General features: G+C 39.0%; 1 protein-coding gene across 2 annotated transcripts in view; it reads right to left on the reverse strand.

Annotated features, from left to right (window-relative positions):
* Nucleotides 1-332: 332 nt before the first annotated feature.
* The window catches only part of EPRS1 (glutamyl-prolyl-tRNA synthetase 1), a 68523-nt gene continuing 56688 nt past the window's right edge, over nt 333-12167 (reverse strand). For both annotated transcript variants that reach the window (XM_030868332.3, XM_060298480.2), the window contains 4 exons: nt 8081-8241; nt 5602-5680; nt 796-860; nt 333-690 (listed from right to left, as the gene is read on the reverse strand). In XM_030868332.3, the coding sequence (XP_030724192.1) occupies nt 540-690; nt 796-860; nt 5602-5680; nt 8081-8241 (456 nt within the window). In that variant the 3' untranslated portion in view covers nt 333-539. The remainder of the gene's footprint in view (nt 691-795; nt 861-5601; nt 5681-8080; nt 8242-12167) is intronic.

Genomic DNA, 12167 nt, shown 5'->3' on the forward strand with positions numbered 1-12167 from the left:
CTGACCACTCTCTCAGAAAGCGTGACTGGGTTTCTGAAGACCCCAGAGTAACTACGAGACACAAGAGGGAGAGAGGAGCTCAATAGAAATTGCTTTTGTTACATTCGTGGTTGTGTTTTGCTTTTTAATCCGAAAGATTTAGGGCAACTTTAAATTCAGTATGAGTTACGGAAAAGAAGTACTCCAACAGAGAAGAAACAGGAAACTGGTGGTTCAAGGTCTGAAACATGAGGGATACTGAAATCAGAGCAGTTATCTTCATCTCTTCACAGGAATTTCCCTGTAGCATAGAATTCAGGTATTTCGGAAACAAATGAATACATGGAACAGTATTGGTTCATGATATTTATTACTGGGGTTGTTTACAGAAAAGTCTCTTTTCCACTACTTAGGCATAAGAATAGATATTTTTCTCATGTGACCTCCTTTTAGATCCTTTATTTAAAAAAAAAATCATAAAACTGTCTATATCTGGGGAGATAATAGTATCAATTTTTTAAAAAGTGAGGAGGGTTGGAGATGGGGTTCTGTCTTATCCCTTAGTAACTACGACCAAACAAGGTGTAGTACTTGGCAGGGTTCTTGCCGCAGACGCACTGGGCTCCAGGCTGCAGCTCACAGAGTGGTCTGAAGGGGATGCAAAGGCTTTTAGCTCCCATCGACGGGGCACCAGGTTCAAGATCTTGATCCCTGAAATTAAAAACAAATAAGAATTCCGTTCTTTTATGCCATACATTTTATTCTTTTTCACTGCAATACCTCACGGGTTTTATCTGTTACATGAAATTATCTTACCTGGCAGTGGTCTTTTTGATCCAATCTTCACAGTCAATTTCCCCACAGAATGGAATCTGAGCAATCTAATAAGGAAAAACGTTCAGTATTTACATTCTGTAAAAGGAACATTTGAGTTCTCTATTAAACCTATAAGCAAAAAGGATAGGTCTCCCAGTCTTTTTCAGGCCATAGTACTTTTGCAAACCTGCTAGCAACTCTGCTCAGAGGTACTCAAGATAACAAAGAATGTCTTTCACTATCCCAAACCCACACATCATATAACATCCGTATGTAACAAAGAATCGTTGCAATATACTTAAATGTCCAAATAAACTGGCTGCAACATAATGCTGAAGAGAAGGAACAAAGGGTGAATTCTGAATCTTTTTCATTTCAAATTTGCACTGCTGCCTGCTCTACCTGGCCACGTGGTTACGAGGAGGATAGAGGGGAAAGGACAAATAGTAAACTGATTTTTAAGTTGTTGTTAAAATAACAATTAACAGGGGCTTCCCTGGTGGCGCAGTGGTTGAGAGTCCGCCTGCCGATGCAGGGGACACGGGTTCGTGCCCCGGTCTGGGAGGATCCCACATGCCGCGGAGCGGCTGGGCCCGTGAGCCATGGCCGCTGAGTCTGCGCATCCAGAGCCTGTGCTCCGCAACGGGAGAGGCCACAACAGTGAGAGGCCCGCGTATCGTAAAAAATAACAATTAACAATCAAGTAAACCTCACTTTACACATACTTATTAAAAAAACCGTGCTGCTTTTAACATGTTACAGGTAAGTGAATCATTTTTCAAGTCCAAGGGTATTTTAAAGTCAAAAAAGGGCTTCCCTGGTGGCACAATGGTTGAGAGTCCACCTGACGATGCAGGGGACACGAGTTCGTGCCCTGGTCCGGGAAGATCCCACATGCCACAGAGCAGCTGGGCCCGTGAGCCATGGCTGCTGAGCCTGCGTGTCCGGAGCCTGTGCTCCGCAATGGGAGAGGCCACAACAGTGAGAGGCCCGCGTACCACCAAAAAAACAGAAGTCAAAAAAAAAACAAAAGTCAAAAATCATTTTGTATCAGAAACAAAAACCTCTCAAATTTTCTTTCATAGACCATTTAGAATAATAGGCAGTGGGACTTCCCTGGTGGCGCAGCGGTTAAGACCCTGCGCTCCCAATGCAGGGGGCCCGGCTGGGTTCGATCCCTGGTCAGGGAACTAGATCCCACGTGCATGCCTCAACTAAGAGTTCACATGCCACAACTAAGGAACCTCTGTGCCGCAACTGAGGCTCTGGAGAACTGCAACTAACGAGCCCAGCTGCCACAATGAAGACCCAGCACAACCAAATAAATAAATAAATGTTAAAAAAAAAAAAAAAAGAATAGGCAGAATCAAGAGACCTGGGATTTTATCCTAATTTTGAAATTCACTGCCTATATGAAAATCTCTAGCCCTGAGCTTTCTTTTGTAAAATGTGGATACTGGACTAAACAAGAATTAAGATTCCTCACAGCTGTGAATCTTAAATTTTTCATCGCATGTCTACTTCAAAATGAGGCTTGTCTGCAATAATAATTATGCATTAGTCCTATAAAAAATTCCTGTTAGTAGCAGAGAGATCAAAGACATGGATAATTCCCAAACGTTAGAAATGCTAGTTTAAAAGCAACTAGAAGGTCATCCAGCTTCTTTGCCAACTTCCCATCAACTAGTCCCAGCCACACCTTCCATGCTCAAATTGAGTCCCTTCTGGAAACCCTTCCTTGCACTTGGGATTTAGTTAAACATTTTTCAAAAGGCTTCTCTAAGAAGTAAAGTAAAAGTAAATAGAGATGAGGACATTACAAAAAAAAGAGTAGTTCAAAAGGAGAACGTTATTGCAGGGCAAGGAAGGGTTAGTTTTCTACATCTCTTGTGTTGATTAAGCAAAATATGTTAGCCTAATTCCCAAAGTTGATAAACTGTTATTTTGATGATGTGCATTAAGACAATAAAGAGGTGGTCAATTTCTAGGTATGGTGGGTGGGACGAACGGGTGAAGGGAAGGTGGAAAGGATGGTAATAACAAGTATTTTGAAAAATTTTAGTATAGGTTTTAAAATATATACTTAAATTATATATTAACAATTATATAATTATTTTAAATATATACTTTAATTAAATATGCAAATAATATAAAATTAATAATTATTGGATATATAAATAATACAAAATTTAAAAATAGAAATTGTTCAATGAAAACTGAAGCAAAAACAAACCTAGAGACATAAGAGCTGAAATAACACAAAGTTATTTATCTGTATTGAAACTTGGTAAATCATTAGCACTTATGCAAACAAAAAGCATGAAAAAACTGTACATTCATAGAAGAATTACAATTCATTCCAAAAGACAGAATGGGGGAAAATTTTAATCAGTCTCTAACTATGTAATGATAAAAATATTAAGACAATTACAAAGACTGTTTTTGAATAATAAATTTGGCTTCTCAGAAATTTTACTTTTGTTAACTCACAACACTTAAAGGTATTTTTTTATAACTTCCACAAAGTTTACAGTAAGTAGTCTTATTTTCTTTTCTCCAAGCAAAAAAAAAAAATCACTAAGCCTTGAGAAAGTATTTCTAAAGTAATAATTTTTAAAATTAAAATGGTGCAGCATGTGAACAAATTCAATGAAAACTGTTATTAGCTTCAAAGTGAAGTTTAGATGATATGACCTGAAATTTCTTTTTACTATGCACATAATTCATTAATATGAAAGGAGAACATGCATTTTTAGGCTATTTATTCAGCCATGGAAAGGTTTTTACCTTTTTGTCTTTTATTATTTCTACATCTATGTTTTAAAAAGACACAATCTTTTATAATATATAATATCTTGAACTCTGCAACAGAAAATGGTAATGACGAGAAATATTCAATAATCATTGATCAATAGATTAATAATGAATGTCAACAGTAATAAGTATGTTACATATAAATGACATTTATTTTTCATTCAATTAAGATCATATCCCCTTGGAAAAATCTGCTAAAATCAAGTCCTATAAATCAGACATAAAAAAAATGTTTTTTTTTCATTTATACCAACAGGGAAGAGTAGAAAATCAAACTCTCACCTATATTCAAGTTCTGAAGATCCCTTCCTCCTTCTCCCCTCCCAGTAAATCCACCTTTATAAACAACAGCCTCAAAGCTTGCTTGATGGTCAGTCAACATACCTAAGCTGACCAACCGTGAGGTGAGATGAGGGATGAAACTGACTACTGAATACAAGAAACAAAATCTGCTTGGTCTCTACACGATCTTTGGACACACAACTAAAATACTATATTCTGGTTCAGGAGAGATGTTGAAATCTCTCCTGTAGCTTATCTAATATTAGAATAAAAGATATGATTCCACTAATATGTGCTGAGATTCATTTCTTTGACAGCAATGGATTAACTGACACTCTATCGATTTATTAACTCTTATGCAATGTCTTTAAGACTGTACTGCAGAAGTGACTACCGTGTTTCTACAATAAAGGAAATTTTAAAAGTCAATAATTAATGGAACAAAAAATTATAAAAAATAAATTAGAGTGAAAGAAAAAATATACACGGAATCAGATGGCTATCCATTCTCCAGGCAGAGGGCTAGAAGAAATAGAGATTAGAAGTATATAGTTTGAAGTCACATAGCAAATTACAGACACCAGAAAGGTGGAAGATTACAAACCAAGAATAACAGAAGGCTAAATACTGAAGAGTTATGATCTGAAGGGGATTTTGTACTCATTTCACAGATTAGTAAACTGAGAGCCAGAGAGATTAACATTTTCTCAGCTCATGCAATAAGAGACATATTCGGAGGGAATGAACATAGCCAAGCAAAATTTTGTCTTACATTCTCAGCATGAATTAAAAAAAAAAAAAAAAGATACAGAGGAATGTACATTAACACATTTTTGACCAGAGACATATTACAGCCACAGGCATTAGTTTCTGCAAAAATCCCCCAGTCGGTAATGTGTTAAGCTGAATCAGAAGAGAAATCTAAATTCTAATACCAGGTCTGCTTCTGTACGGCTTGGGGTAATTTATTTAGACTCTGGTCCATGGTTTTCTCATTTATAACCTGGGGACACAGGACTGGCTGTATAATCAAACACGTGCACCAAAGTTCATAAGTGATTCATTCCAGGAATTAATAACTTTGCAAATCAAGACCTCTTCTTTATGAAAATTAAGTTTCGGCTGGCAACATCTGCATATACACAACACACAAAGCTGATAAAATCTTAAAGAGCCATTAGGGAAACCTGTGTGGTTTTAAGGAATCCAGAAGTACACACTCATGCTCAGAAACAGACTTAGAAATAAGTAATATGTTTCACTTATTATTCAGAAAGTTCAATCAGTTAAGATCTGGGTAAGTATATATGCTCAGAGAATAAAACGGGCCTTCCTTATTTTAGGAATCTGCACATTACACTTCTAAAACTAGAACAATGCTTACTTTAGGAACTTATATCAAACTGAGAAAACAAAATTTTTCAATAATAAAAATATTAGGGGTCATACAGAATGAATTTTGTTCAGCCAGTATAATGAGCATAAGAAAAAACTTTTACATAATCAGTTTACAGTGTTATCCGAAAACGATATGTTGTAATGCTGCAGGAAAGACAGTGGAAAACAAGAGTATGTAATGCTGAGTAATATATAATCCTTTTGTGTGACAGGCTTTGAAAAAGGGATTAACATCATGCATAAATTCAGTGAGTCTTAAAACACCATTTACTGAAATATGTTTATATTCAAAACTTTGCAGAAGTCTCTTACCTTCCCAGAATCAAGTTCCTTCTGAAAGTCCTCCATTGTGTTAGCCACAACCATATGAGTCTTAAGGTCTTCAGAAGCCCTATCAAACAATTAGAAAAGAATAAATTTTTTTTCTTACTAATATGACAAAGTTTTTTTTTTAATAGCATAATTTAATGAAAGAATAACAACCTGGAAGAGAGAAGAATTCAATATGAACCTCAACTCTGTCTCTAGCAGTGACATTCAGTAAATCTCAGTTAGCTCATCACTGCATAATCGTGAACACTAAATGAATGGAGAAGTTGCCAAGCATGCACAGGTAACAATTACTTTTGTAATCGCCATTACATCTCTACTGATCAACATTCTAATTCCTGGCATTACCACGTATTACCTACAAGAGTCTGGGTTATTATTTAAACCTCTCTGGTCTTAGTTTTCCCTTCTACAAAATTGGAAAAATATTCAAATCTAACTACCATATCAAATTGTTGTTAGAATCAAATACAAAGGCATGAAAATGTTTAAGAAAGGAAAAACACGTAAATATACATTATTCGAGGTATTTTCACATACTATGTAAGTCTTTTGTAAGAACCTCAGGTTTCAGAAATGGGAATAAATATTATTCTCTTCCACACTCAGAGTCACACATTACATGAGGTGGTGACCAAGGAAGAGAAGGCATATTTTTCTTTTCTGAACCTCAGGGCTAGACTTGTATGGACCCTGGCAGCAACTTGCTAGCTGTCCACAAAATCTGTTTCCTTTTCTTCCAACTTTTTTGCAGTGAGGTGGGCCCAAGTGACTAAGTTATAGCCAGTGAGATGCAGAGGAAGGAACTCGCCACTTCCCAGGCTGAAGCCTCAAGGAGAGAAAAAAAGGCACCTTTTAGCAACTTACATTAATAAATTTACTGAATAAAAATGTCAACAAAAAACCCTGCTTTTTAGTCACTAAAGCAGTGGTTTTCCAACCAAGGGTGTACATGTGTATCACAGAGAGAGCATTTCAACATTACAGATAACCTGAAAGTATCTTTTTTAAAAAATAAATTTATTTATTTTTGGCTGCATTGTGTCTTCATTGTTGCGCACAGGCTTTCCCTAGTTGCAGCAAGCTGGGGTTACTCTTCATTCTGGTACACGGACTTCTCATTGCAGTGGCTTCTCTTGTTGTGGAGCACAGGCTCTAGGTGCGTGGGCTTCAGTAGTTGTGGCTCACGGGCTCTAGAGCGCAGGCTCAGTAGTTGTGGCGCATGGAGCTTAGTTTCTCCACGGCATGTGGGATCCTCCCGGACCAGGGCTCGAACCTGTGCCCCCTGCATTGGCAGGTGGATTCTTAACCACTGCGCCACCAGGGAAGCCCGACCTGAAGGTATCTTAAAACTAATGAGTCAGAATCTCCAGGTACGAGGCTCAGGTAAGTTTCTATTCCCAAAGCTCCCAGGTGATCCTGAGGAGAATCTCTGGAAAAGAACCTCTGCACTGAGAGCACTGTTCGAATGGCAGCAACAAGGACAGGCAGCTTTCTAATCTTTCGTCTCTGACAGTATCACCTGCTCTGCGTTCAGATGAACTTCACGTGAATTATGAATTTGTAGGCCAAATAAACCCGTGAAGTAACCCTTCAAAAGATACATTATCATTCGCATTTTCGGACAAGCAAGCCAAGAGAAGCAAAATCACTTGCCTCAAATCACATAAATAAGCACCAAAGCCAAGGCTAAAACTGGTTCACTCCTTAAATGCCAGATTTACTGAACATGAATATGAATCAGGCACAAGGTATTAGAAGATAAACAGTAAGATACAGGCACTACTCTCCCCCTAGAAACTGAGCCTCTATCCCCAGTGGCCATGGGCCTTCCTCTCTGCTTCAGGTGGGCAGGAAGGAAAACAGGGTGCCACACATATGCCACCCACCAATCTTGTAGCGCCTCTGCCTTGAGATCTGTGATTCTAAAAGTCCCCTCTCCAGAGGTCAGGGCAGCCCCGAGGCCTCCCCTCACCTTTCACCCCCAATCCCAATCAGGAGGTTCTTAGCCTTGGTGACACATCATAATCACCTAGGAAGCGTTTAATACTCTAGGTGCCAGGCCCACTCTAGACCAGTTACATTAACATCCCTTGGGGAGAGTCCCAGGCACAAGTATTTTGAAAAGCTTCCCAGGTGCTGCTAATGTGTATCCAACAGGTGAGAATCAATGCCTTTGTCCCTCAAATTTTATATATCATGAAAGCCTGGATCTAAAATTAACCCAAATTACTCCATGGGGCAGACAGTCCATCACTGCAAACTTAGTAGGGAGCAGAAAGCATATAGAAAAACACTCATAATACAAGTTAAAAAACACAAAGAGGCAGGCCAATTAAGAACCATGAGAGTTCAGAGGGAGAGTACTTTCCATGGGGGCAATCAAGGATTCCTTGGCATACATCTCAAAGGCTGAGCACAATGTGAAGATGAGAGACACAAGCAACTCTAAGGAACTGACCGGGTGAACAGGTTAACATGGATGTCTTCCAAAATAGCGTGAAGTTTCGTCTCAGCCTCATTTTCAGCAACTGTCAGCTTTTCTCCAGTGTCTCGTCTGACAGCAACAAACTGACAGCTCTTCATATCACGTGGCCCAACTTCAAGCCTAATCGGAACTCCCTAGGAAAAAGGCAGTTAAACATAATACATGCATGTCTCCAATTGAATATATAGACTTATTCCATGGCTTTACCTACTAGAAGTCATAAAAATCCAAAAAACAAAGACAGAAACAAACCACTTTAAAAAGTAGGTAACATTCCTGAGATATCACAGAAACCTCTTCCAATGAGAAGGCATAAACCTAAGGAAAGAAGGTACTGCCCGAGTGGTTCTGAGCTAAGAGTTTAACGGGGAACCATGAGGGTGGCTGCAGCTGTCTAGCTCAGTGTTCCTAACTTCTCTCCCATAACGCACACATAGAAAATTACACTTGTATGGCACATGGGGGTAAATACAGGAGGCTTGAGGCTGAAGCCACCCCAAGCCACCTTGGTACATCCTTGACTCATTCATGGCACGTGGTGTGCTTCGGTTGGGAAGCCCTAGCTCTGGCTGCTCTAACCTGAGTATCAGAATCACTGAAGGGCTTGTCCAAGCACAGACTGCTGGGCTCCACCACCCGAGTTTCTGATCACAGTAGGTCCAGCGAAGGGGCCTGAGAATTTATATTTCTAACAAGTCCTCAGGTGATGCTGAGACTGCTGGTCCTGGGACTGCACTTTGAGAACCATTCCCTAGTAGTCTACGGTTTTTACAGAGGAGCTTAAGGACCGTACGCAAGTTTAAGCCTTGGGAATGTTCAATCCTTGTTAATGCACATAAGGAGTCTGTTCTGTGAGAGGATTAAGGCTTAGCGAGACCTCACTTTTAGGGCCTGCATGGAACCTTACCTGACAAACAGTAGGTTTTTAACGATTTTTTTTTTTTTTTTTTTTTTTTTTTGCGGTACGCGGGCCTCTCACCATTGTGGCCTCTCGGAGCACAGGCTCCGGATGTGCAGGCTCAGCGGCCATGGCTCACGGGCCCAGCCGCTCCGCGGCATGCGGGATCTTCCCGGACCGGGGCACAAACCCGTGTCCCCTGCATCGACAGGCGGACTCTCAACCACTGTGCCACCCTCTAAAACTAATTCGGGGTTTCTGAATTTAAATTAGAAAACTCTATATACGGTTTAGCTGATCGGTGGTCCCCCAAATCAACGTCAAAGGAAAAAATTTAAATGCTACTCTAGAAAAAAATCACCCCTAGAGAAGACTGATTTTATAAACTATCGGGAACAAAATACTGTATACTATTACATTATTTTATTGTTTTCTTTATTCATGCAATGCATGCATGTGTAAGAAACAGTGTTAAGTGCAATGAGATTTAAAAGATGAATAAGAAAGAGATCCTGTCCTCAAGAAGCTTCATGTTTTGCATGGTAAATAAGGCATGCACACAAACAACAAAAATCAGTACAGAAAATCAAAAGTGAGAAACTATCCTCAGTTGGAAGAGAGAAGAAAAGTTACTGGAGAAGGCAAAAATTAACGAGTCAATTCATCAGAATTGAAGAACATTCTATAAAATAACTGACCTATATTTACAAAAATGTCAATGCCATGAATGACAAAGAAAGGCTGAGGAACTACTTCTGATTAAAGGACACTAAAAAGACATGACAATAAAATGCAGTAGAACTACATCCTGTATTGGAAAAGGGGAGAGCTGGGACAGCTCAGAGCAAGGTTTCAAAGCTGCAGCTGGGTGAAAAGGCATCTTCACAGGAGAAGAGCCTGGCACGGGGTGTCAGAGCCCATGAGGGATGAGGAGGGCATTCATGCAGGGGAGTGGGTGGCAACAGCAATGAGAGAGTGGATGAACACAGGGGGACCAATCAAATAAACATACTAAGGACAACTGGAGCTAGGTTTTTCACTGTCAGAGAAGAGAGTTAAAATACGGAATGGGAGAAAACTAGATTGGGTCATGTGGGTTTTGACTGGAATTGAAGGTATCAGTGTGAACTCACGGTTATCAAATTACATAGATGGATACAGAAAAATAGATGTAAATACATGTGAGTATGTACGTACGTATGTGTGTGTGTGTGTGTGTGTGTGTATGTACACACGCACACGCATTCCATACCTCCATCTACTGAGAAGGCTTGGAAGCAGTGAGAGCTCAAAAGTGATGGGCACACCCACACTAAATACCATTCTTTCCTAAAAAGAACCAGGGCTTCTTAGATACATGGCTAATTGCAGAGTTGGGGGAGAGATAGAGAACAAGATAAACCCTACAAGATCTTCTGCCAAAAAGCAAGGACATACTAAAGAACACAAAAGTTAGCTTTAAGGGATCCTACTGGTCGCATCGAAGACAAATGTGAGCATCAAAATAAATAATAATAGTAACAGATTATAACCCACTGAATAATCTCAGAAACCATGGGTCCATAAAAAATTTTAATTAAGCAAAAAGCTAGTGAGGAATGTCAAGACCATGATAACTAAAGAAAAACTGAGGAACTATTCCAGACTAAAAGAGACTAAAGGCACATGATAACTATACGCAACACATAATTCTGAACTAGATCCTTCTGCTATGAAGGACACTAGTTGGACAACTCACAAAACCTGAATGGGTCCTAGAATTAGATGGCAATAAGTCTCAATGTTAACATCCTGATTTTATAGGCTTCATTGTGATTATAAAGGAGAACATGTTTGTAGAGTGATGGGGCATCAAGGTAGCATCTTGTTTTCAAATGGTTCAGGCCGGAAAAAAATTTTTGTACTGTACTTCCTTTATTGTAAATTTGTGTTTGTTTCATGATAACAAATTTTATAACCCAAGTGGAAGAAACAGCACAAGCAAAGACACAGAGGTGGAAAAACAGACTGAGAAGAGGGAAAAGATCTATGAAAGGGGATAACTGGTAACAAAAGTGGAAAGATCATCTGAGGTCAAGTCATACAAGAGGCATGTATTTTATTGGTAGTTTATCTAAGTAACTAGTTATGAATTTACTTATAAGGGACTCCTGTTTTTTGTTTGTTTTTCAACAGCAATACAAAATTATCTTAATCATCCAATACAGTAAAAAAAAAAGTAGTTAATTCACTCATATTATTTTCCCCTTTCTATTTCCCATTTTCCCCTATTTTCTAATGAAGAGTTATGGGAGTCAGTCGCTGGGTCCTAGGTCTGGCAACCAAACCATACACCTCATCTATTAATCTGGGTGAGCCTCACAATACATACATCACACACACACACATGTGCACACACTTTACAAAGTGAATCACTATCGAATAAATATGAATCTAGATCTCCCAAACTGTTTTCTTTCCTTGGAAATTCCTGGCCTTAAATGCACTAGCAGTGCTTTTCACTAGCTAATGAACTCTCTTTCTCAGTGTTCTTTAATTTTCGGCATCAAGTTTAGGACTTAGGGACTCTGGTTTCTTTCCTAACTACTGTAGACAAGGAAGCTGCAGTGGAGCCAAGTCACACTAAGGTGCCTCCCCCACATAGTACAGGTTCACCAGGGTACTGCAAAGAAGAGGGACAGAGACAAAGTCAAGTCAGTCCGAGGAGAAGGAGATGAAAGAGGAAGGGAAAGAGGAGAGACACAGAAGTAAGTGTGGATGACTTTTGTTCTTCCCTTTCAGTCCAGCTAGTAGCAAGGAACAGGTTTCTTTTTGGTACCTCAGGCAAGTACAAATGGGTTTAGACAAGGTATTACTGCAATCACACAACCACTATTTCACAGTAAGTAAAAAAGACTGCAATTAAAGGGAAATTACAGAGAAAATATTCACCTTTAAAGTCTTCATTAAAGGTAGGAGAGTAATATATATTTTTTCCTTTGTTAAAGGAAAAAATATATTACAAAAAGGAAAGCAATACCAATATAACTACTATTCTTCAGCACAGAGATTTATCTTAGGGGCCACTTAAAAAAATAAGGGGATAAAGATTAGCAACTTTGGGAACCCGACATGTACACTGAATAATCCCAGTATTACTGAGCTTCCATATTTGAAAGATTG

Source organism: Globicephala melas, chromosome 1 (genome assembly GCF_963455315.2).
Source record: "Globicephala melas chromosome 1, mGloMel1.2, whole genome shotgun sequence".
Taxonomy (NCBI): domain Eukaryota; kingdom Metazoa; phylum Chordata; class Mammalia; order Artiodactyla; family Delphinidae; genus Globicephala; species Globicephala melas.